Source organism: Alosa alosa, chromosome 19 (assembly GCF_017589495.1).
Source record: "Alosa alosa isolate M-15738 ecotype Scorff River chromosome 19, AALO_Geno_1.1, whole genome shotgun sequence".
Taxonomy (NCBI): Eukaryota; Metazoa; Chordata; class Actinopteri; order Clupeiformes; family Clupeidae; genus Alosa; species Alosa alosa.
Genome location: NC_063207.1, coordinates 30,060,535 through 30,086,644, shown reverse-complemented (window position 1 = coordinate 30,086,644; position 26,110 = coordinate 30,060,535). Strand labels below are relative to the sequence as shown.

The following is a 26,110-nucleotide window of genomic DNA, read 5'->3' as shown; positions in this document are numbered from 1 at the left end:
TATTATGATATCATGATTAAACTTATTTGCCTGGAGTGTAAGAGCTGTTACCAATGTGTACCAATGTGTACACAAGTGGTCATGTGATGAACCAAGAACTGGCCATTTCTCAGCTCCAGCACCACCCAACAGTCTCCTATTCATTTCCTGCCTGCTCGTAACACTCCTGTCTAAATAAAGCCCTGAAAATAAACTTTCAACTTTGACTCAGCAGGTTTAGAGCTTCATAATGATACAAGCCAACCATCCTTCCATCACTTCTGCATGGTATAGAGTGAGTGAAAGCTGTGCTATCTATAATGAGTATGGGACACAGTCAATAGATCCATCTGACAGTCAGTAAATCCAAAAAGAAGCGTAGCAAATTTAAAGTCGACTTTATGTGCATGTCAGATCATTTGCCAGATGACAAATGGAGGGCAGCCACAGTGATCATTTTAATATATGACCCTGAAAAGTCACAATGTCCTCTTTTTTAATATACCCATGATCTAACACCTGATGAATGCATAACTCTTTTCCGTTCTTTTAAGCAGTCAAATTTAAATGCTCTTCAAAGTTATTTATTTGGCTGACTCAAATGTCTGTAAATGGAGCTCTGGACTGGCGCATTCTATACCACATTTATTCAGCTGGATGTATCCTGGGGACATATTGGGCTTATTTTAGCAACGCTTCAGGGAATGTAGTTGTGTAGTTGTTAAATATATATGCTTTGTTTTCCATGGCATCCATTACCAGTACACTGTTTCAGCAGAAAACACACAGACAGACAGACGCGTATCCTTATTTGCAGAGCCATAGGTACGCCTGAAAAAAAAAAAAAAAGTCAAACGTTGGAACTGTTTGGAGCCATATGATTCAGACAGCAGTGGAGCTGGGCCACTGCCATGTTGTAGTCCCGAGTGGCACTGTGCGGTTATTAGGCATTAACGGCACGGCAGCCAACGGGACTTACAGCCAGGCATGTGGGAGATGCCTCTGCAAAGGGCATTAAAGCCCTTGGCCCAGCATGTCTCTGCGGCAGCTGAAGGCATGTGTTGTGTTATATAACTCAGCTTCTGCGAGGTGCGTGTCTGCCTGCCTGCCAGTCTTGGTGCCCCCGTCGCCGGGTCATTTGAAACGTCTTTTGGTCCCGTCAAGATCATGCTTGAGAGAACAGCAGACTACTTAAAGCTGCCAATATCTAGATGGGTGTCTCAGTGGAAAGAAAGGGGAGAGAGATTGCTGTTTCTTTTTAAGTTGATAGACAGGCTCCAAACTTGTTGATATGACATTATCGCTCAGCTATGAAGACTTCTTTATAGCCACTTTCAGAACTAACCATCTGTCCCCTGAAAGAATTCACTGTTTGGAGAAATCTAGACCAGGTGGTGCAGCATACACAGACACAGCCAGACACTGCATATTGGGAAAAAAAGGATTTATTAATATCTGTTGTCTAGATCAAAGTCACTGTGTACATTATTGTAAAAGGAGTGTTTGACAAAAGAAACATAAAAGATGGAGATTAAGAAAGGATTTCGTAGTCGTACACTTTCCAAACGTGTGTAAACACTGGTGTGGGCTCTTTGAGACCGCAGCGTACCAGCAGGACACGAAAAGAGAATTATAGATGTGTTAGATGTCCATTACGCTCAACAACAAAACCTTATTGTCAACAGAAAAGGGGAAAGAAAAAGGCTTTTGTCTGATCGCTTGTCTTGACACATTTAAGACAGGCCAAAAAGTATTTGCTAGCTGCACTTCCCTTGCACTTACCATCCATTCCCCTGCACTTCTGTAATTCTCGTTCTGTTTAATGGACTCATTTTTTCCCTTCTGATCTGAGAAGCGCCAATTTCCTTTCGGGGGAAGTAAACAGTGCACGTCTGGCTACATGCACTCTGGAATCATACCGGGGTTCAAACGTGACCTCCAATTCACAAGTGCATCTGATTAATCCTAAAAGTGAGAGCATTTGTTTGCATTGCTTGCCTTTGGATTTTTTCTCATATGTATTTTTCCTTTTTAATAAAAAAATCATCTCTTGCTGATTTTACACAGATTAAAGTGCAGTCCACCTTTGATTAGGTCAAACAGTGTATTTCCTGAGAGATTCTGATTGGTCCAGGTCCAGGTCCATTTCCTGTGATCTTGTCACTTCCAGAAGACTCCTCAGAGCCATGCCTCTGGGCCATGCTTGTCCTTTACCAGCCATATGCTGTCTATGACCTTCCCATTCTGTAGAGAAAACCAGCAATGATCAGTACTCAAGCCATCTTCAGCATCAACGGCATCAACCTCAACTCATTACTGTTAGCAATGATTAACTTGTTTAACTGTCACTAAGATATTAGTGTCATTACAAGTGATTTCTGGCTAATTGTTTAGTAACTAATCAGTGATAACAACTCTTGTTATTATACAAATATAAGTGGATCTATATGAACTGCAGACCATACAGGACCCTCACATCTGAGCTCAAATGAGTCAGAACTGCTTTCCATATAGCATTGCCCCTGGAGCCTATGGCTTTTAAACAGTGTCAGGGATGTGCACATCAGCCAGCACGTCTTCATATGCCTCTCTCCAATAGAGGTGTTGAGACCAGTCTTAGTCATGCACAGGATTACCATGGTCACATGAGTCTTCATTCTTACATAGACCAGTCATGAGCAGACACATCAAGGGGGACCTCATCTTTAACTCACATAACTCTGGTCAGGTGTGGATAGACTGCTCTCACCTTGTCATCAGATACCTGCTCCAGGTAAAGGTGGCTGGAGTTGAACACCTGCATCCGAGCGTAGCCATAGTCAGTGCTTCGGAACGCGCTCCAGGCCCTGAAGTCAGGAACGAAGGGGTCCGTCCGCTCCCTGCATCCCTGGAAGGAGCAAACATATTCCAACCCCCCCGTCACTCACTCGGCTCTGAGGCCTTGGGAAACTCCAGAGACACTTTTTTCCTATTTGTTTTATCCAGATGAAAATGATTTGGGTGCGTTTCCAAGCCATCCATATTTCAGTGCGGCTTGATTGCAGGCTAGGTGTTTGACCTTTAAATGTTTACACATATGTATTAAATATCCACATCAATTTGAGTTACAAACACTATTGCTCCGATTGGAAAAGTGAAAATTGGAAAGTGCTCAGCTGATTCAATTTGCATTGAGTGATTTGAAAAACTTGTGGTTCAGCAGGAGTTTTGGAGCTGAGTTCATTTTGGCTCTGACTTCTCACTTTCAGAGCAAAGAATTATGGGATGTCTGTTTCCTCTTGCACTGTGTGACTACCTGTTCTTTTACAACAATCTAACCTACAGAATTGGGAGAAATATCCAAGTGTGTGAAATGTCTATGATGTTGGCCCAAGGGCTTGTTTGAGCACAAGGCAAAAAAACAAATAGTCATATCAATCAGGCAAGTGTGGCTGTAATGGTGATAAACTTGACCTAATTGTGGCCTTGATGGCCACTCAGCAGGCTGATTTGTTTACTGGACACAGAGTTGTGTCAGTTGATTGACTGTCTACTCTGAGACTGTGGTCTGAAGCATGAGGACTGTTGTTTAAAAGAGTTCCCAGAGCATGCAGGCGTATGACAGATACTCACAGCTGATCCAGTGATGATGTGCACAGGCGCTTTAGGATTCACATACGGTTCATTTTTACTCCCATTGAAAACCTGTGGTGGTCACAGAACATCACATGCAACCCACAGTCAACAGTCAATATACATTACTTAATAAATGCTGTATATCCCTGTTCTTTACATCCACATTTAAAACGGCTCTTTAAGTAATACAAATGTCCATCATTAACAGATATGTGAAAACTACAAAAACATGTCTGCATCTAAATGCACCTGCTCTGGCAACATTCTATGTTCTTAGTCTTAGTAACTGAACTTAGTCTTTCTCCAACTACCTTTGATCTGAAGAAGGACAAAAAGCCAGCTTAAAAAGTTAGTGCAGTACAGTTTTCCTTAACTAAACATGTCACCATGTGAACCTGGCCTGAATGGATACTCTGTGAATGGGTGAAGCGGAGCTCACCGTGTAGTTGTAAACCGGCCAGAGCCTTTCGTAGCTGTGCTCATGGGCCCACACCTCCAGGTCCACACCTGTGCAATGCACCAGAACCAGGAGCAGACGTCAGGTTATCGGTGACTCACAGCACAAGAGAAACGCACTAGAGGCAGCAATCAGTCTAGCACGGACTCACGGCCCAACCACAGAGAATACTCTGTATAATCTCTGTATGCTTGGCTGACGGCTGCACTTCCATGTGGTTTTCTGCAATTTGTGGATTTTAGTCAAAGAAATACATAAAAGGTTCCCTAATAGAATAACTGAGAAGGAAAACAACTACTGGTATATGTGAACTGACGATACAAAACATGACCAGAAATGGCAGAACTGACGTTGAATGTTTTGTTAAACACATTAAAAATCTCACTATCTAGAAGTAGGAGTCTGAAGTTTGACCATATCAGCCACAGCATGGCCATGACGTGACATCATCAAACCTGACCATGGGATGACAGCATCAGACGAGGATGTAGACTCACCATATCTGTAGAAAAGATCCTCGAGCCCAGGTGCTGGGGGGTCGGTGTTATTGAGTCCAGTCCTGATCTGAGCGGAGGAGAGGAGAGAAGAGGAGAGGAATTACGTTTACGTTTGGAGGAGTAATTAAATCTGATACTGCAGTCGGTTTAGCTCGATCCGAAACCCTTACTTTTAAAATACTTTCAGTCTGAAATCATGCTTCCTCAACTCGCGCCATATTTCTCCACTCCACTTCCAAACCTTTTTTCACTCCAAAGTGAAAGCATCACTGCTATAACTTAATTTCAGTCAAGAGAAATCTCCTCATAAAGACGATTCTAGGACTAATGACAACAAAACAGTTCATCTCAAAATTATAAAATGCATCTAGTTGAAATACTTTAGAACTGAATATATTTTGTTTCGCTATATTTATATAGTTATGCTAACACATTTTTTGTTTCTTGGAGAGATCTATTGCAGCAGAGCTAATGCATCTGGATGTGTAGCTTTTAGTGTCTAGGAACTGTCTGCTGTGACAAGAACACGGACTGTTTCAAACTGAAGATGTACAGTAACAGCAGCAGAAGAGAATGACCATTCCATAGCACCAGAAATGGCTGTTTCCGTAGGAACAGAGCCCCTAACACTCCAAGCGATTAACATGCCTGGCAAAGCGTCTGGGTGCAAATCTTCCTAATGGGCTCCCATTTACATAAGCTAGGAAGGCCTCCTGGGGCACATCCTGACAAAGCACAACAGAAGATATACTCTGAAAAGTATTCAGTCACTTCCCTTCTTCCCTTCTTAAAAAGCATGGCTACGATTATCCCTCATGACAAATTGTTGGCCACTATGAAAAAAAAACGACAAATTAATGGTGTTCCGCTGAACCAAAGCTTTGGAAATGAAAGCCGAGTTTATTTTCCCCTCATTAATTTGTAACGTGACGGATTTCGAGGAGTGCTCATGAAGCTGGCTGCGCTGGATTTATGTCTGGTGTGGAGGCCCCACAAACACAGGGCTGCAGGACCACGCGCCTGGCGCCAGAGTCAAGATTCCACCCCCAGTTCGAAACCCTCCTGCCCTCTCCTAGGTCGTCTCTGGTTCCATCCTCTGTTCATTACCCTGTCAGGCCAGGGGTGATATGCACACGGGAGCTTGGACCTCTGGTCCGGCGCAGCCTGGGTCAGCCAGAGCACACCTCAGCAACGCCTGTTTGATCGCTGGCCTCTCTTGCTGATGACTGGAACCATCAGAGTTCACACTTTGTAATCATGATGCTGCAGATTGGCTCAAAAAGACACTCAAAGCCGCCACAAAGCAACACAACTCTGCCAACCCAGTTCAAAAGGACACTGCACTGCACAAAGCATTGGCTGTGCATGAAGTGCATACTTTTCTGGAACTGAAATCCTGAAGGACTTCACTGATCAGTCTGCTTACTTTACAATGACAAGACTTAAAAAAGTCAGACTGAACTGTGCCAATAAACAAATAACGGGTGCTGTGCAATCAATACAAGCTTGCGGATGTGCATAGATGCTAAAGCACTCTTCCCATTACCTAAGAGATTAGACAAGTAAAACCATTGTGGACCATCTATAAAACATGGAGACTAGTTCCACATATTACCAGCAAATCTTTGAGTTATGCTTTAGTCGTACATACACAGCTGTTGAACTGGGTGCAGTCGTCCTTGTCTGCGTTGGAGCAGTACATTGGCCTGTGGCCCATGGTGATGATCCAGGGCCTCTGGGCTCGGCTCTCCGGCCTGTTGGCCTCCTGAGACAAACACGAAAAATCAGGTGTGCAGGAAAACTTTTAAACCTGCCATTAAGAAGTATGTTCAACTTTTTGCAGATCTGTTTCGCTTAGGAGAGAGTAAATTAATGTTTAGAAGTGTTTTGAACAATTTGTTTGTTGTTGCTTGTTTTCTGGTTTAAGCTTAATAGATAAGGTAAGATCTTAAAGGGCAAAATTGCAGTACTTCCAGATCCTTCTGCAGCCACTCGTACTGTTTAAAGAGAAGGTCCAGGCCATAGTTGAGATAGAAGTAGACCTCTGTGGAGAAGGAAATGATGTGGACAGGTCCTATGTTCCAGCTGCGGATAGACCACATACACAAGGCTAGAGACCCAAGAGACAGACAGCAAGTGATACACACACACACACACACACACACAGGGTTGCACAAATCCTCTGAACAGTTATTTGGTGGAATCAATTATGAAAACAGTCTTGACACACTGCCATTACACTGAGCCATTCCCCACGTTCACTAATCCCCCCAGGAGAGGAGCGACGGAACGGAATGAACCAACGCGTTTAAGTCAAACGGCTGATTCACCGCATAAGAAACAAAATAGTGATAGGGGACTATTCCAGCAGCAGGGAACGGCAATAATAATGAATAAGGTCGACCATAAAAGTGCCTCCTATCCCAATTTCATGATTCTTCCGAATAGTTGTGTAGATGACTGTTCTTGGAAAGCCCGCAAAATGCAGAGATTTTCCTCGAAAACCAAATGGGACTAACACACTGATACAATCTCATCTGCTCCCATTCTTTTAAATGTATCTTTACCATAGGTGCATGTGGTGTACATTGTGGCACAGACGACCAGTATTCTAAACCTTGACTGTAATTTCAACCCTTCCACAACTTTAAAAGAATTGCGGGTGGGAAAGAAGACCCATAGGACAATACTGGAGCCTGGTGAAGACAGTGGGGATTAAATGGAGCGTGTGGTGACTATAATTTACACACACTGTGAAAATGTGCAAGCGAAAATAGAGAAGGAAGGAAAAGAAAACAGAAGCTTAAAGTGATGATAGCTTCTCTATGATAGACAAATAGGTAGCAAAAAACGCAATCCCTGGGTCTCAATTCGTTGTCACAATACCCTCGCATTCCACCGCACCCACTAACGAGCATCCCATGATGCACTCTGTCATTCTGCTCATACTGTACCAGCCGGTGGTCTCGGTCTGGCTGGCTGTCTGTCTGCAGTGCTCCTGCCCTCAGCGTCGGCAGGTCCGCCGTGACAGAGTGGAGCCTGAGCAGCAGCGGTTCCCTCTAAACAGGAAAGGCCCAGGAGAGGAGAAGCAGGCCCCGTGGAGGGATAGGGTTACGGGGCTGACAGAAGGAGCTGTCACCAGGGGCTCAGCCACTTCCTCCAGCCCCACGGCCGGCTCCTTTAAGGACTTTAAAGACCGCTGCTGCTGGTAGTCTTTTTTTTTTAGCTTTTTGGACGGGCTACTGGAAATTATGCAACTGGATCTGCAGATACTGTTCTGTGCTGCGCTGTTGATGTGTTGTGCTGTGTGTGTATGTGTGTTGTGCTTCTCCTACCTGTACCACAGGCTCTCCGTGTTCCCTGGCATACTGAAACGGTGCCGGTAGTTGGAAAAGTTGCTGTAGAAACAACACAAAATGGAAAATCAGTTGAAAAGCTCAAATCAATCCCGACTGGGATTTCTCAACAAACAGCCACACCTGACAACCGGATCATCCAAATAACAGAAACAGCCCAGACATTTGGACCACCAGACCAGGGCCACACCAGGGCCAGACCAGGGCCAGATGGGAGTTGTTAGTTAACTGGGAGAGCCATAACGTCAATGGAACAGCAGCCTCTTTTTAGGAAGCCTGCTTCTCGCTCATCCAAGCCCTCCAGTGGGCAGGCAGACAAATCTCTGTCAAGTGATTGTGTTCAGGGTTGAATGAGAGTGGCTCTTTATTTTATAGGCTTTTAATTGCTGTCGTTTATAGATTTGTAATCACCGTAGTTCATTTGACTGTTAAACAAGGGGTCCAGCTTTTCCATGAGTAAAACCTCTGACACCAGGATCCTGTCTCGTTTCTCTCTCTCTCTCTCTCTCTCTCTTATGTAAGTCTTGGGGATGACGAGGGCAGGTGAGGCGCTAGCCCCCATGGGAAGCTGTGGCCAGTTGGGGTCGGGTGAATGGACTCATGCTGGGTCATGGTAGCTATTACAGGTCAGGGCCAGAGTTCAAAGAGTGAGCCAGAGGTCAGGCCCATTCTCTTCAGACTGTGGGGAGTAATTTACAGACATCTCTTGTTAAGAGGCGGGTGAGCATTGGCACTAAAGTTTGCTGCAAATAATTAGGCTGCAGGGCAGTTCGATTTTCTGACCAATCAGCATTTCAAGAGCATACTTTAACTTAATCTACTTATCTATTTTATTACATAATAATTGTGACTCTGCTCACAATTGTTGATAATTGTGTGATAATGAAAACTAAATTACTTAAAATGGAAGTCTTGATGCAATTTTACTCGAAATAACAGATAAAAAAGTATGCCATTTCCATAAATAAACGCTTGGCTTGGCATCTCTTTTTGATTACATGGAGCAAAAGAAGTGATATGTGCCCAAAAAGGAGGAAATTCACTCACACTATCTTCATCAAAACAAAACAGCCAGCCAACCTAATGTGGTTGGTGCCACGGCGCAAAGCATTCCAGACAGCATGAGGCAGGCTTCTGCAGAGAGGATGGAGGCATGTGGGAGAGCGCTTGATCTGCAGGTAGCAATAGCACCCCCTGCTCCCACTGCCAACTCAGAGATTAACACCTCCATCTGGTGGCTGGGTGGGCTCACAGCTCGCAGGAGGTGGGATGTATGTGTGTGTTTGTGTGTGTGATGTGTGGGAGATGGGTGCTGTTAATAAACAGTATGGCAAAAGAAACAGCTGGGTAAATATAAAGAAAGAAAGAAAATAAAGAGAAAGAAAGGGAATAAAAGACACTCATGATTTCTCGGCAATATTCTACACGTGACTCAGATATGTGTGTTTGTTTAGTCTGCTATCCCAGCCGACAGAACTGTGGCTGACTGAGACGAGCTTCGGCAATTTCTCACCGGCTTGTTTTATTTAAACTCATCCCAGTCTCCCCAGCATAATCAGTCTTTGAAACTATAACACTAGGAATAAACAGTTTTTTTAGTGGACGATTTCACTGCATTCCACTGGGAATACGAGAGGAAAATATTCTCCTTTAGTGCTGTCGGAAACAATATGGATTGGGAGACTCCTGAACAACATCAACAGGACATTGTCTGCACCGCCTAAAACAAAATCCAACTGAATCCCATCTCCAGCAGTCTCACTGAATCCCCGCTTTGACCATCTGCAGACTTTAATCGCCTCAACCTTTTCTTTTGATTTACATAGAAAACTACAAGATGCGTGACTAATCCTTGCTGGCTTCCACATAATGGGAAACACTGTTCTCTGGTCGAGCACAGTACAATGTCAATAATTCACATCATTACTTCATTTGGTTTTATATGGCGGTGGTCATTCTATGCCACGCCAGAAGGCCAGCTGATCTGCGCTACGCGTGGTGGAGAACAAAGGGGCTTCTTGATTGGGGTCTTAGAGTCGCATGTGCGTGGCCTGAACATCATGGCGCTGGAATGCTGAAACAGCAGACTCGCTGCACTGGGTCTCTTGTCAATGTGCCTCTCACTCAGGCTGCTTCTTGTGGTCGGAACTATATTATGAGTGAGACAAAACAGGGCCCAGAGAGAGAGAGAGAGAGAGAGAGAGAGAGAGAGAGAGAGAGAACAAACGTGAGTGGGGGGAAGACAGTTTTAGAGGGAAATAAAGATCATGTGAAAGAAAGAGAGAAAGAGAGAGAGAGACAGAGAGAGAGAGAGAGAGTGAAAGACACACAGAGAGAGAGAAAGTGTAAAGAGCCTTGGGATGAAAGAAGCTATGTTGTAGCTGGAACCCTATGTTACTCCCAGGTCAGAGAGGAAGGGACTGGTACAGGGGTCACGTAACCAACAAGCAGAGAAACAGTTCTGACTGTGGGCACTAATATCAGGTCAGGCAGCCAAGCAAAACAGCGCCACTGGTTGGGCCTGTTCTGTGTTAGCCAAACTAGGCAGTGCGCACACACACACACACACACACACACACACACACACACACACACACACACAGACACATAGATCAGACACACATGCAACAGGAGAGGTCAAAGCGTATGCATATACACACACGTCGGATGAAACACAAGAGACAGGTTTCAGTTCCTAGTGCACATGGACTGAATCACGCAGTCACAGTTACACACACATTTTCAACCACACATTCTGTACACACGTGCGTGTGCGCACACACACACATATGCAATTAGTATTCCTCAATGAGAACTACTACATTACAGTGGGAACATCTTAATGCCTTTCCACTAGCGAGCCTTTCACTCTTCATCACACAACTAATCCCATTTCAATGTTTATTCCCACATGGCCTCAGTAGGAGATGGCTGTCATTTAGTTTATTAAAAAAAATGCAGCATTATTTTAATGGTTTGTTTTTTTTGTCTACACAAGAAAAACTGAAGAGGGATTGGACAGGATTTGCTGTGTTAACAACTGGGTCCAACTCCTTTGTTTGTTTATTTTGGACACTCAGGACCCATTTAGATGAGAGCAGCTTTTGCTTGGTGACCTGCTTGGGGGTTAACAGACTAAAATGGCTCCTGATTGATTGAAAACAGCACACCATGTAAACATAACAAACAAACTGTACAAGCATAACAAACACTAACCAACCAACTGTATAAGCAAAGAAGAAATATTCTCAGGAGTGTTGAAAAGCTCCTACAACTAAATCCCTTTTGCTGTAGTTTTCTCTGGCTCTGGTTTTCCTGGCTGGTACACACACACACACACACACACACACACACACACACACACACACACACACACACACACACACACACACACACACACACACACGTGTGCACATGCACACAGAGAGAGAGAAAGACAGCAACAGCACATTTAGACAGTGAGAGGGGTTGTGGTGGTGGTGGGGATGGGACCTAAATGGTGGATTCCCTCAGTCATGGAATACACATTTAACTCCCGCCAAGCACCCTTCAATAACACACTTAGCACAGCGTTGAGGCCTGAGGAATGTGTGGAGAAGAATGACAAGGCTGTGTGAGAGAGAAAGAGAGAGAACGGGATAGAAAGGGAGAAAGAGTGAGAGAGAGAGAGAGAGTGAGAGAGAGAGAGAGAGAGAGAGAGAAAGCATGGATGACGGGGAACAGAGAGAGCGGCTGCAGACGGATAGACAGAGCCTTGCACCCAGTGTTTAGATGCTGGATAAACCCCTTCATCTGTGATTGGCCTAAAGCGCACTCGAGTGACAGACAGACTGGTGTTTTTATGGTGTGTGTTTAGGGAAACGACTCTGTGTGTGTGTGTGTGTGTGTGTGTGTGTGTGTGTGTGTGTGCATGGTACAAACCCATCTTGGTGTGTGTGTGTGTGTGTGTGTGTGTGTGTGTGTGTGTGTGCATGGTAGGGCAGGGCAGGGCAGAGTAGAGGTCCATCATCCAACCTTTCACCCTCTATTTAAAGACTAATTTAGAGAGGAAAGAGGTCAAATCTTTCCAAAATTACCTTACAAACAGTATTTATGTTATCTTCTTTCACAGCTTTATGCACCTTATTTCCAGACATAAGCAAGTGGAATAGACAACAATCTGACTGCCTTACTGAGGGCACATGAACTCATGTTTTCCTGTTTCTACCAGACCTTTCATTTACAACTGCAATGTTCAACTCCTGATGAAGTCCCAGGTAGCTATTGCTGACTGGGGCATATTAACTCACATCACCATATTAACTCACATTGCCCCTGTGGCAAACCAGCTGTGGTTATGGCCGCGGTACTCACTAGGGATTCTCATGATTGCCAGGACACGTCATGTACGGCACGTAGGCAGCGATCGACTCCACCTGACGCATGAACTGGTCCCCGATCCGTGCATTGTCCTGCAACAAAGGCACAGTTTTGATGGATGAGAGTAAATACAGCCGATTCTGCTTACTCATAAAGGAGCATTGACTTACATATCAAAATTGGTAAGAGCTATTGTCATGCCATGTCCCATTTCATCTCCAGCTAAAGGGCTTTTCAAAAATGTATTGATGTCTGCTGGGGTAATGAAATAGCTCAATCTTTCACAGAGCGATGTCTGCTGGGGTAATGAAACAGTTCAATCTTTCACAGAGTGATGTTGACAGAATAAATGCCACCTTATATGACTTTTCATTAGTTATAATAATATAAGCCATACATTTGTTTGATTTTAATTTCACGAGACAGATGGTAAAGGCAAGGAAAACCCTGTAATGACAGTGGAAGATGGAGAGGGAGTGAAGAGGAACATTGCAATCTTGTCCGAGGCCCGGGCTTGTCATTAGAGCGAATCAATTTTCCAGGCAACTTACGAGAATGCCCCCATCTACATACCAACCAGCCCTGGAGAAACTAGAACCGGTCATTTTACAAATACTATAATGGCTGTGATTAAGGCAAGAAAACACAGCATACACATACACATACAGTACACACACGCATGCGTATACACAGACGCATACCATGCAAGCCTTTCTGGCCTTTAATGACTTTCCAGACAGGTCTCTTTCCTGCTGCTCTGTTTTTCTATTTATAAGCCAACAGAGGAATGAGAACTGGCATTCAAACTCCGAGTACTGGTTGTACTGGGATGCTTTAAGTCTTGTGGTTGTCTGATCAGAGCGCTGGATTTCTGTCTTCCTTATAGGGGTATATTTAAACAGCATGTCTGAGTTTAGCCTTAACGTCAGTCGCACAACAATTACCTCCCTAGAGGCTGATTTCAAAAAATGCCAAAAAGGAAATGTGGAGGCATTAAGTGCATTAACATCAAACGTCACTTTCAAATCGCCCAGTAGATGGTCATAGCATATGTACCAGTTCAGAAGTACTACCAGCTACATACCACAACTCATTACGGTATGGTTTGCTCATTCGGTATGGTTTGCTTGGTAATGGGTATCATTAGACCATCTTTAATGAAGCAGCATGCAATGATTTGACCATTTCGTCTAACAGAAATGGTACTTATAGACCAAATTTGGCTGCAAAAACTAGTTTCACTGCCAGCACACATCTGGTTTGAGAAGCATGCTTTCTGGCCAGCTCTGAACTTGCAGAGCATTTCTCAGGTGTGTAGAAAAACAGGATGCGTTAACAGCAAACTCCTCCAACAGAAGCACAATTAAAATGCATTACCTCATGCATGTCATAAGCAAAGTCCCCTGTAACACAGAAAAAAAATGTAAATAGAAAAATATATAACAACTAATAAAATTTACTTTCAACTATCAGTACACAACATTTGATACAACTGTTGTTGGTACTACAGAATTTAATATGGCCTTGTTGAACATGTATGTATTGGGATAAATCTATGCATAACATGGATTGTAAATCATATGTTTCACCTTTCATGAATATAAAACTCTGCATATCAAAGAGGATGGCAGGAACTTAAAAAAAACAAAACAAAAAAACATTCAAATTGACTGCTTTTATCCAAAGTGACACGGACTCGCAACAGCGGGTTTGAGAATTGAACCCGGGCCAAGCGCTCGCCAGCTGGCCATGCTACCACTGCTCCACTACGTCTGCCTTAACTAACTTTTAACTACAATTTACATATACTGTATCAATCTCAATGCAAAGAGTCAAAATTATAAAACATCGCCACCACTGAGATGCTATTCTAGCCGACCTAAGCACGTGATTAGTCTTACCGATGTGCAGAATGGCATCGTACATCCCGATCTGAGTGTCCTTCTGCAGACGGGCCAGAGACTGGGGGTTCTCGTTGCCCATGTCCCCAAACAGGGCAAACCGCGGGGTCCAGTCTGCGCCCTCCTTCAGTGCGGTTAAGTAGAACATGTCACTCCAGCCAGCATCACTGCCACAGTGGTACACTACAGGGGGCCCACACACACACACACACACACACACACACACACACACACACACACACACACACACACACACACACACACACAAAGAAAGAGCACAGATACTAACTATTTACATGTGCAAATGTTATGTTATGCTAAAAATATTACCAACAAATAGCTTTAAACAAACTACCTCAACAACAACAACAAAAATACTATCTCAACAACAAAAAAACCCAACAACAATAGACATCAGTACCATAGGAGATGCCAGGCTTCAGGTCGGTCAGCATGACTCTGTGGATGAACATCTTCCTCTTCTCAAAACCTCCATCTTCAAACAGCGTAGCCTGGCCTTTTGCTGAGAGCTCAAACAGCTTTCCTCCCCACACCCCATACTCCACCACACTGTCTGTCTCGTTCAGGGTGGTCCACGTGACTAGCATGGAGCCAGGGAGCCCTGAGGAGGGAGAACCAGTGGGAGAGGGAGAGAGGGATAGAGAGAGAGATGAGAGAGCGATAGTAGAGAGGGAGAGAAGGGGAGATGTGAGAGGGAGACAGAGGGAAGAGAGAATTAGACAGAGACAGACAGAGAGAGAGAAACTATTATAGGGCTCAGGGACACCTTAGACACCTAAAACAACTACACCAACTCCATGGAAATGAAAAACATCATTTCACATAACACCAAATAAATTGAAGTGGTTACCATCACTAAGTACTACATTCAGAGCCTTCCTTATACAACATTTACATGCCGAAATGCTGATGTTTTTATTAGTATTATTTTTAAGAAACAGAGACAGAGAGGGAAGGAGACTCATGGCCTGCTGATGGAAGATGATGCCTTTACAACACACAACACAGTGAGGACAACATGTCAGCGCAACAAATTCTCACAAATAACTACAAATAGCACAAAGCTACCACAAACCACAAATGCTGATACCCAGATCATAGAAACAAATATCAACAACAAAGTTGCATAGGCAGTGCTGAAACACAAGCAACTCTAGTCTTCTCTCTAGTATTTTCTCTAGAGGGCAGCAAAATCAATGTTAGTGGCACCATTAACAGAGTTAAGCTGCTTAACTCTTATCTTTGCTGTTCACAAAATGTCCACAGGGTGATACACTTTCTCTGCACCCCTAATTTTCCTAAATTAGACAGATATGTGCACAGTACATATTGTAAATAATCAAAGTTCTTTTTTTTAGGTTAGTGTTTTTGAGAACAACCATCCCTCTGCTGTTTGATCCACTTCTGTTATCTACCACTAGCGTGGAAAAATCATTCACGAAGTGAACAGAGGCTGGTTACTCTCGATTAGAAACGTTTCCAACACTTGCATTGCCTTACGAATCACAGTCACAATCATCAGAGATCAATCAGAGAAACGTTACTTCTTACTTCACCTAAACTTAACAAACTGACAATAAACAGCATCAACAACAATATAAAACAATGTATGTGGTTCTACCTTTGCTGTAAATAAATGTATACATTTTTCTAACTGCATTTATACAGGTGTTGCTGCTTCTGTTTATCACAATAAGTTTCGGTTTCGTCTTCGGTTATGAACTATGGTGTCCCAGACTAGATCTCCCTGAAAGAAGATCTAGGTGGGCGGGCCAGTCTACTCTACCACGACCTCAATACCTACAACCCCAAATCAGAAAAAGTTGAGACGTTGTGTAAAATGTAATTAAAAACAGAATGTAATAATCTGCAAAACTCATATTTAGCTGCAAAAAGGACACAGACAATATATAAAATGACAAATTTGACTATTTCATGAAAAATATGTTAATTTTGAATTTGATACCAGCAACATGTTTCAAACAAAGTTGGGACTGGGGTTACAAAATGCTGGAAAAGTTGTGTAATGGTAAAGAAACAAAAGGAATGTTTCACAACTAATTAGGAAAAGTAAGATGTAGGGGTATTCCTCACTCTGTGTAAACCTGTGTGCACAAATGATGAAATAATGTAATTTTAAAGCTTCTTAACATGAAATTGTGAAACATGATTACGTGATTAAAACATGCATTACAATTCATTTCATTTCATTCATTTATCTCAACCGATTGTAATCTTCACAAATTGTATCAATTTTAGCCAATTCACAGTGCATTGGTACATTCCTAGTTTTATTAATTATTCATAGACAAACACAGTATCTGTGATCTAACTTCTAAGCTAGTTCAACATAGGACATTGAACGTTGTACATTAACTTAAGTTTAACATTATATTTTTTATCCTTACCTGGATAGGATAAATGCACCTGTTCAGGCTGTCTCCAAATAGGGGGCAGACCAAAAGCCAGAGGTATCAACCCGTAGACAAACACGGCAATAGCAGCAAAAGTGCCCATCTTTGTATTTGAGTAGTTATACACTGCCTGGATGGATTGGTGTGGACAGAGAGAGAAAGGAGAGAAGCAAGGATAAAGAGGAAGTGATAATACAACAGTGGCTTGTCTGATCCTGCCCTTTTGCAACTGCTATTTCATGGCAATACAACACAATTGCTATCACACCAAGATCACCTGATTCAAAGACAAAAAAACAAACGAAAAACAAGACTGTACTCTGACCGGCAGGCCATAGTTTTCCAATAGGAGCACTATTTTTACTGCCACCCAACAGACAGACAGACACACAGACACACAACACTGCAGGACAGTCAAACAAAACCACATGTGTCCAAACACTGCTGTAACATTGCATGTGCTCAGCAAAAAGTTCACCAATGTGGAAGTCAATCTAGTCAGCAGACAGCTTCTGGGTTGTAGGCTAATTTGTTTCTGCTGCTTTGGTAGAAAATATCATTTAAATGTAGATGTTTGAGGTGGACTATTTCTACTTTGTCCATCATTCTGTAATTAACAATCTATAAAATCCATTCAAACATCTTTATGAAACAGGCTAGTAGCCTACACTGTTATCTCCTTACCTTGTGGGTTATTTAGATGTCTTTTGACTTGCGGTTTGGTTTCCCTGGTCCTTACATAGCATACTGCTGACTGAATAACCTGAAGAGTCAGAACTCCAGAAAATCATATAATGTTTCATTATAATAGTCAATCTGTTTAACAACATAATACCTGGCAATTTACTAACTCTTCACAGCCAATCTAAGAGCATCTCAACATACAAATTCAACTGTGAAGATCAAACGCTGATCATATTTGTGGTATATTTCAATATCCCAGGAAATAAAATGGAATAACACAATTCACCAAGGAATCACTTGAGACACTGCACCCTTCCACCCTCAAAAATCAGTGTCAATGTGACTTTTCTAACACTACAAAGATTAGGCTATGACTGACAGAGGTGGACAAAGTACACAATTCCTTTACTTAAGTGAAATATAGATACACTTTGTCAAATATTACTCCAATACAAGTGGAAGTTGCTCAGTCAGATCAAGTACTTTTCCTTTTAATGTAATGTAATGCTTATTTGGTCAATAGACCCTTTGGTCGGTATGACTTGACCAGACCTTGAGTTCCTTACATCAAACAAAACATTTGACCTATTTTCATAACTTTATAACTGTTCAAATGGATACAATAACACACTTTAAATCATTATTCATTATGTTCACAAATCACATTTTCACCACTGAATACAAAACAGATAACTCAATTATGAGTAGGCAGAGATTATTTATCGTTTAATAATGTTGGCTATCTAGCTTTGTGGTGAATGTCAGGTGACTAATTTCATTCCAACTTCACAATGATGATGGAGGATATCTGATATTTTAACACCAGACCACTTCTCAAATCTCAATTGCCAACGAGTTCGTCTGGATTCTCCCAAGGTAGGTCTACATGGAGAATGTTCTGATGAAGAATCTGCTGTCACCATTACCACAGCTTTACAGAATCACTTCAAATGTACTTAAAAGTAAAGAGTAGGCTTACTTCATGATCATATTTCAAATGTAGTGGAGTCAAAAGTAGCCTAGTATTTGTCTTTCAAATGTAGGAGTAAAAGCTACAAGTTACTGAAAATATTAATACTCAAGTACAGTACAGATACTCAAAATCACACTTAACTAGCCTACATTAGGCCTATACTGTCCACCCCTGATGACTAACTGACTGGAATGTCAGGTGCAGGTTGCTTCTCAGGCCGAGGATGTACTGTAGCAAACAAGCAGGACAGCACTTGTTTGATTAATGCATGAACCAGCACTAACCTATATGCCACAGCATTGCTCGATGGAGACCAATGTGATATTTAGTTCAGTTACAGACAAGACGGATAGCGTAGTAACATACAGTACGTATTGAAGATAAATAACCTACGCGTCATAAGGTAAGTGAGACAACTAGCCTATGATCACTGATAGGCTCAAAGCAGAGACGGTTGATAAATATTAGTATATTAAGGATCTTTGCTCAAAGCAACCAGCGTCAGTCAGCCATGCCAACAGTCATAGGCATGCATAAAGCAACTAGCCTAACGTTAGTAGGCTATGCCTAACAGGTCTACGTAGTCAAATTTGACCAGGTGAACTGTAACGTTTAACAACAAATCGATAGAAACAAACTGTCAGTGTTATTTAATGTTTGTCAGCTAGCTAACTTCTTCTGTAGGCTTACCTTTTTTAATTGAATTATTAACCTAGCTTCTAACTAACCATCGTAGCCTACCGAGGTGACAACAACGTTATCTTAAAATGTTTGCTAAGGCTAACACTATTTAGGGTACAGTTGGAAGTGTTTCAGCAAACTTTCCATCTCCCGACAAAACAAAATACTTGGCCTAGCAAACCCTGCAACGAAGTCGCCTTTGTTTTGATCCCATCAAGGAAGTGTGAAGTGGCAGGAAGAGCATGCTGGGTAAAATGTAATTCTAAAAGGGCCATGTGCACATTGAAACAATGTCCTTTTGTGTGAACCTTATTATTTTCTCTGACTTTCTGACTTCTCTTCTGTGGCTACACTTATGTGACTCTTATTACACAATAATAATAAGCTTATGCTGAATTAGAATGGCGGGCTTTTGCACAAGACTGATTGCACAAGTTGCACAGTAGGCTACAATGTGGGTTGTGTCTGGTTTGGAATTTGATTATTTACACCACCAACACTGCCAGTCATCCTAGGCTGCACATAGGTGTCTTGGTCAAAACTGTTGTAAACTTTTGAGTTACAAGCCAAAGGTGTAGCTGGTGGTAGGCTATGGACTATTAGGCCTACTCTGTTTTTTACTCTACTCAGCACCACTGTTTCTTTTCGGCAGGGTTATCGTCGACAATGTCCTCTGAAGATCATGATGATGAAGAGGGGGGCTACCAGAGCCCTGAAGAGGTTTTGTCTAATGAGGCTCAAATCTACAGGATACGATTCTCTGCTGCTAAACATGTGGAGGCAAGAATGAGAGGATTTCAGTTGTTATGAGACAACAATTTCCCATGGATTCTTCTGTATCATTAGGCTATAGTTAATTAAGGTGGACCTAATGATAGAGAAAATGGTTTTAGCTGATCTAATTAATGATTATTGGTCTACTCTGTTCAATTTCCTATTGTGTTTCTAGGTGGAGTTTTGTAAAAAAGAAGACACAAACAAGAAAAGGTAAGATCAAGAAAATGTCGAGAAACCTCAATCTCATCAAGTGCATAATGTGCCTTACATAACAAAAGACCACTTCCTTCTTCTAAAGTGGTGTGACTGATAAGACAGCGACTTGTGTGAGCCTTATGTTGTGTCTCTGCCCATAAGACACCCACCAGGCCGCTCAGGGAACAACCCGGGGAGAGTGAAGCGAGTCGTGTCCTGCAAGAGGAAGACCCGCCGGCACCTCACCGTCACCTCAGGGACCCGGAGGAAGTCTCTCTCAACAGGGAAGCATCCAGATATAGGTGGTGGTGGTGACAGCGGCAGCAGCAGCAAGGACGAGGACGAGCCAGAAGACATGCAGGAGCTGACCCACAGAGAGTGCTGGGAGGGCCCTCAGCATAGGGACCAAGAGACCAGGATGAAGGAGGACATCTCCAAGTACGGAGACTTCTTCAAAGAGGTCAGAAACCATAAAGCAACACCATAAGAAATGTGACTCTGTGGTATACAGTACTGTATGTTTGTATGGACAACTAGCAATAATTTTGGTATGATCTTCAAAGACATGTTGATTGTACAGTATATTAAGAACAAATATAGCCGTCGTTCCCACTAGCCGTCCAAGCTAAGCAGTACGTTGTTCTATGGTTCAGAATGGCACACCCTGCAAAGCACAACAGAGCACCACATCACTAAGGTGCAAGTTATGGAATTAAAGGAAACTTGGATGTCATTGCCAGTTTTATTCATGCTTTCTTAGGTCACTAGTGCTGCTTTAACCATTCAGTGATATTGTTTTGAGAATCTAATCTTGTAGGATGGCAGTTGTAGTTTTGCATTGATGTACTGTTTTGCCTTTCAGTTGTCCCAAGACCACAGGATGATGACACAAGTGCTTTCTGGAAGGCACCTGCGGCTCAAGATAGCATCCAGCCTGTGGAAAAGAAGTGCAGGAGAATTACTGGCATATTTATTAAGGTATTAAACCGGGGAAGACTGAGACTGAGGCAGATATACTGTACATCTGGTTCAGTCTCAGCTTTTGTTTTTGTCCCCTAAATTGTGCCCTAAATGGTCCCTGCCGGGCATGCTCTGAATCAGGAAAAGTGCCATGTATGCAAATATGGTTTATTTCAACATTGTTTTGTTTGTTCATACAGAGGACAAATACATCCTTTCTAATGATGCAAACATCTCCTGTTCTTTTGTAGGCTTGAAGACACAAGCTTGCTTGTCGACTGCCTGCCTATAATAACCAAACGGTAACAGTTTTTTAGTTGTGTTTTTTAATGATTGATTAATGGTCTGTCTTGACCTTTATAGATGTAAATGCAGTCTCCACTGCCTGTGTCTGTTCTATTTTAATCACCTCTCTCCTCATTGTGTCCAGCCTTCAGGACGACACATCAGACATCAACATTGGCTTCTGTGTGGATCTTCTACCATTGGTGAAGAGCGCCCTCAGGAGTCCATCTGAAGAGTGAGTGTTTACAGTAGACTCTTCGGATCAACACACTACAATAGGAACACAGGAAAAAGGGCAATTGTCACTGATACTGCCTCTACCACTGTTTCAATCTGATATTTAGTATTTCCAGTTATTACTGTTGTTGTTGTCTTTAACAATATTTATTTTGTTATGAGAAACTACAATGTACAATGTTCAACTTTAGGCTTTATCTTTCTCCATTTCTTGTAGCTACCTGATTGTGGGTTTGAGCTGGGTGCAATCTGTCCTGAACAAATGGTGGTCCCAGTTTACAGGACATTATGATCAAGCAAGTGCCACATATGTATCTGACAGGTACACATTTCAGTGAAGATTAATGTTGCCAATCACACAGGACAGGATGTGTAAAAAATGTTTTTAGCCTAACCTCAAACCTCTCATCACAGAAATGTTTATATCATGAAACACCAACTACAAGATCTGCAGGAACAGGCGCCCCACTTCTGTTCATTCTCAGGAAAGACAGGTAAAATAGCAAAGGTGAGAGTAGGTTATGGTATGTGCTTTTGTTTATCTGGTATGACTTTGCAGTGGAATGATTTCAGCGATATCAACCTTTCACAATTTTGTTTTACAGAGTGTACAGGCATGCTTGTTTCAGCTGTCTTGATGATTGCTGATGCAGAGGTGGATAAGACCATAACTTCACACAACTAGAGACAAATTCACATCACCAAAACACTTGTACAGTTGGCCAACCTCATTTCACCACAATGTAGGCTACTAGACATCTGCTTCAAAAGAATGTGACTACCTGACTTATTATGTTGCTGATTGTGAATGTTATTATAGCCTACTTTGGTCTTTAGACTTTGAAGAGTCAATTCTATACTGCATGGTTCCAAATGTAAGGACGGCTTCAGGAAGAACATTTCAGAGGGCTACTCTGGTCATAGAGTGCTAGGCGTGATATGCCAGAGACTGTTCTGTGAAAGCCAATTTCAAGAGGTCATTATGATAATGAATCATTCCACAAAAAGCTGTTCATCATCCTCTCACCAAGCTCTTGTAAACGTGTTATTGCAAAACAGCTGTTAGCATTAGGCCTATGTCATTTTGATCATTTTGCTCTGTAAAAAGTACAATGATGTCAAATGCAATGATGGTTAAATTATGCTTATTGAATATGTATTATAAGCATTATTGAATGTTATTTAAATTATGTTTTTTTTCCCCCAACTATCATCCAACTTTAACAAACGCCTATCCGCGGGCATGTAATTATGCTACGGGTTTTACACTGGAATGGTCATACAGGCCCTGCACTTGTATATAAATTGCAACTTGCCAATAAAGGAATAACGGGCATGTGCTGTGTCTGACGTCATTACTCGGCGCCCATGCCGACTTGACAGCTGCGTTGTGGCTGTTTCTTGAGATACTGTCGTAATTTTGGTGTTATTACGACTTTGTAGTGGTTTAATGAAACGTCCGAGGCTTTAGAACAGATCGACACTCATGGATATGGCTTCTTCTGTGCGGCATGCAAGATTGCAATGGCAGGTGTTTATTGTCCTAATAGAAATGTGCGCATGTTTCACCGATGTGGATCCTCTGTCCATTACAACTGCGACGGGATTGCAAACAAATGGAGATACATTCAAAATCGACGGCCGTGCGATTGTACCTGGAGTGAGGCTACAGGACTGGATTTCAACAGCCCGTGTTATTGTCGAGGGAGAGGAACACGTCGGATTTTTCAGGTGACACTGCCACCGCAACAGCTGTAGCGCGTCTGAGTGCGCGTGTGCGTATTGCTTGCTCGAGTAGCACTAGAATAGTGAATCTGTTAAAAAAATAACAGTATTGACATTGTAACCTATTTTATAGTCTATGATTGTAACATACTGTCAGTGGCCTGTGCATAGTTCTTAACTGTCATGTTCATGCCGTAGAATTGATGGAAGCTTCACTGTCAACGATGTGCCACCAGGGTCCTACGTTGTTCAAGTGATTTCACCGTCATACCGATTCGAACCTGTCCGAGTTGACATCACAACTAAAGGAAAAATGAGGTAGGCCTAATGCATCACTATGAAAGTAGGCCTATAATGTTTGCTTACCTATCACTCACCATGCATACCCAAGTTGGCAAAGAAAGTGATTATAGTTTCCATTTTGTTGTATTTTGGGCCTCAACAACATAATTTTGGGCACCATAAAGTTATTAATATTGGTAGGCCTACTTATTCAATGAATGCCCATGTTAGTGCAGTGCAGAAATATTCTAACCCAACCCTATGGCATCAGTGTCACTTCCCTTTTGTTTTACAGAGCACGTCTTGTGAACTATATCAAGCCATCAGAGGTAGTGAGATTCCCATATCCCCTTCAGATGAGGTCTATAGGCCCGCACTCATACTTTGTGAAGCGTGAGACCTGGGGCTGGTCTGATTTCCTCATGAACCCAATGGCAAGTGAAATCACTGTAGAGGTTAACCCATCTAACATTTAGAGTGAGATTTCAGTGGTAAAATTTAATGTGCACAGTGCACATGATATATAGGCCTATATATACATGTATATATTTGTATTATTATTATTATTTTTTATTTATTTATTTTTTATTTTTTTACTCAGGTCATGATGATGGTGCTGCCTTTAGTAATAATCCTCCTCCTGCCTAAAGTTGTGAACACAAATGATCCAGAGATGAGAAGGGTAAGTGAACAGTGAAGAGTTGCAAAAGCATCATATAACCAGCATTTTTATTTTGAGTTATTTTCATTTATATCTAGTTAGGGGTATTGCTAATGTGAAGTGTCATGTTGAGATGTACCACAGTTTTTGTGGTATGCTAAGCATTGGTGTATTCTAAGCATTTTACCTTTTGTCAGGAAATGGAGCAGTCAATGAACATGCTCAACCCCAACCACGAATTGCCAGATGTCTCAGAATTCATGACCAAGCTTTTCTCCTCAAAGACCCCCACCAAGACTGGAGGTGGAGGTGCTCGGGGTCCAAAGGGAGGAGCAACGAAAAGGAGGTAGTGCTGACCTATGACCCAATGAAAAGCACCTCTGTATCTCAGTCCTGTTTCTGGCCTGGGCCTATACAAAGAAACTCAAGGAAAATCATTTGACAATTAAGCTTATTACACTGACCTTTAAGGTTCCCTATATGAAAACATGCAATACTGCTTCAATGGTTTTAAGAGTCCCTTAATTTAGTAAGGTAGTGTCTTAAGTTTTCCCTGTCAGAATATCTTAGGATAAGCAGATAAACTGTGCTTCTTTAGGCAAAGCTGATATGTTTGGATTTTCAAATGTAGTATGACATTGTTCGTTGTCTTCTCAGTCTGCGATGTTTAGGAACACTGTTATAATCAATCTCTGGACTGAAACGTCATGTTGCACTCAGTTACAGGACCATGAAAAAGCTATGGGCTTTTAAGCTTAGCATAGGTCATTTATAGTCTTAATTTTGAATAATTTTAAAGTTACAATGCAAACAATGATACAGTGATAATTTTAATGACCCTTGGGTGTTTAGAATGCTTTTCTTTCTACTCATGATTGATTCTTTTGCCTTCCTCTGGTTTTAAGTTTGTTAGCAAACATCTTTCATCACCTCCTTTCATATTGACTTCAGCCTTAGTGTTTCCTGTGAAGTCATCTGCCTACAATTAGGCTTTACAATTACTGTTGCAATCATTGATATCAATTGAGTTTTATGTGTCCCAAGGATAGCATAGAAAATTCATATACTACATTGGTGGCAGTGGCATAGGACTGAAAGTTTTCTGACTGATGATAAAAAAGATAATTTATGGATATATGGGGCTGTATTTTGGGCACCACCGCATGGCATAAAGTTCGTTTTCCACCCGCGCAAAGTTTAATTCGGTATTTTGCACGTTTATTTTTTAAACATTGTGCCCAGGGGTGTGGCAATTAACAACCTAGGGAGGGGCCTGGCGCGTTGTCTAAAAATCGCTATCGTACACCACCTAAACCTGGTCAGAAGTCAATGGCGAGTTGTTCATATGCTATTTTAAGAGCGCATGGGTAACACTTTATAATAACTACACACAATTCATCATTTATTAAGCCTTTGTTACTTATTAGTTAATGGTTTGTTCATCATTAGTAATTTCTAATGTATCATCAGTAAAGCATTTGTTCACTCAGTTATAAATAGTTTGTTCATAGTAAATAAGCCTATATCTAAAATATGTTTATACATTATTGTTAATACTTAATAAATGATGCAATAATATGTTTTTGATTAAAGTAATATTTCCATTATTTAACGGTTGTTACATACACATGCACTAATGATTAGTTAGGGTGAGGATACATATTTTATAAATCACTTCCTAATACTATAATTAATAATTAACTCAGGAGTTACAAGTGGTTAGTTAATGGTATTTTGTGAGCTCATCTAAAGTGAGGATGTTTTATGCCTTGCAACACATTTACAAATGAGTTATAAAGTTTACACCTTTCACCCAAAGCGACTTACAGATGTCAATGAAATTAAAGGGCAAGGCCACATTGGTGGACGCCGGGGTTTGAACCCCCAACTTTATGGGATACTGCATGTTAACCCGGCCCCCTATCCACTACCCTACCTCTGTCCAGTGGTATTACAACAGTCAATTCAAAAATATAATATAGATATGTGTGTTAACTATGAACAAACCATTTTTAACTGTGTGTAAACATGATTTACATATGAGAATTAAT

At 41.8% G+C, this 26,110-nt stretch overlaps 2 protein-coding genes across 7 annotated transcripts; one reads left to right on the top strand and one right to left on the bottom strand.

Annotated features, from left to right (window-relative positions):
* Nucleotides 1-1,408: 1,408 nt before the first annotated feature.
* acp7 (acid phosphatase 7, tartrate resistant (putative)) lies at nt 1,409-19,084 on the bottom strand. Of its 2 annotated transcripts, none has more exons than XM_048227505.1 (15): nt 18,947-19,084; nt 17,284-17,376; nt 16,594-16,729; nt 14,586-14,786; nt 14,165-14,347; nt 13,641-13,666; nt 12,258-12,355; nt 7,884-7,946; nt 6,519-6,633; nt 6,200-6,313; nt 4,549-4,615; nt 4,034-4,101; nt 3,592-3,663; nt 2,729-2,866; nt 1,409-2,223 (listed from the first exon to the last, which is right to left on the bottom strand). In XM_048227505.1, exons 3-15 carry the CDS (start codon nt 16,700-16,702, stop codon nt 2,158-2,160), a joined length of 1,320 nt encoding a protein of 439 aa, XP_048083462.1. In that variant the 5' UTR covers nt 16,703-16,729; nt 17,284-17,376; nt 18,947-19,084; the 3' UTR covers nt 1,409-2,157. The 2 variants fall into 2 exon arrangements, with proteins under 2 accessions (XP_048083462.1, XP_048083461.1); XM_048227504.1 differs by having other exon boundaries at nt 17,284-17,362; nt 18,947-19,082.
* LOC125283932 (ER membrane protein complex subunit 7-like) lies at nt 18,564-25,262 on the top strand. Of its 5 annotated transcripts, none has more exons than XM_048227506.1 (12): nt 18,564-18,659; nt 19,590-19,717; nt 19,887-19,924; nt 20,072-20,369; nt 20,772-20,887; nt 21,121-21,171; nt 21,300-21,389; nt 21,609-21,713; nt 21,806-21,885; nt 21,997-23,122; nt 23,353-23,434; nt 23,670-23,786. In XM_048227506.1, exons 2-10 carry the CDS (start codon nt 19,604-19,606, stop codon nt 22,074-22,076), a joined length of 972 nt encoding a protein of 323 aa, XP_048083463.1. In that variant the 5' UTR covers nt 18,564-18,659; nt 19,590-19,603; the 3' UTR covers nt 22,077-23,122; nt 23,353-23,434; nt 23,670-23,786. The 5 variants fall into 5 exon arrangements, with proteins under 5 accessions (XP_048083463.1, XP_048083465.1, XP_048083464.1 ...); XM_048227508.1 differs by having other exon boundaries at nt 21,806-21,899; XM_048227507.1 differs by lacking the exon at nt 18,564-18,659 and adding an exon at nt 19,113-19,193.
* Nucleotides 25,263-26,110: the final 848 nt, after the last annotated feature.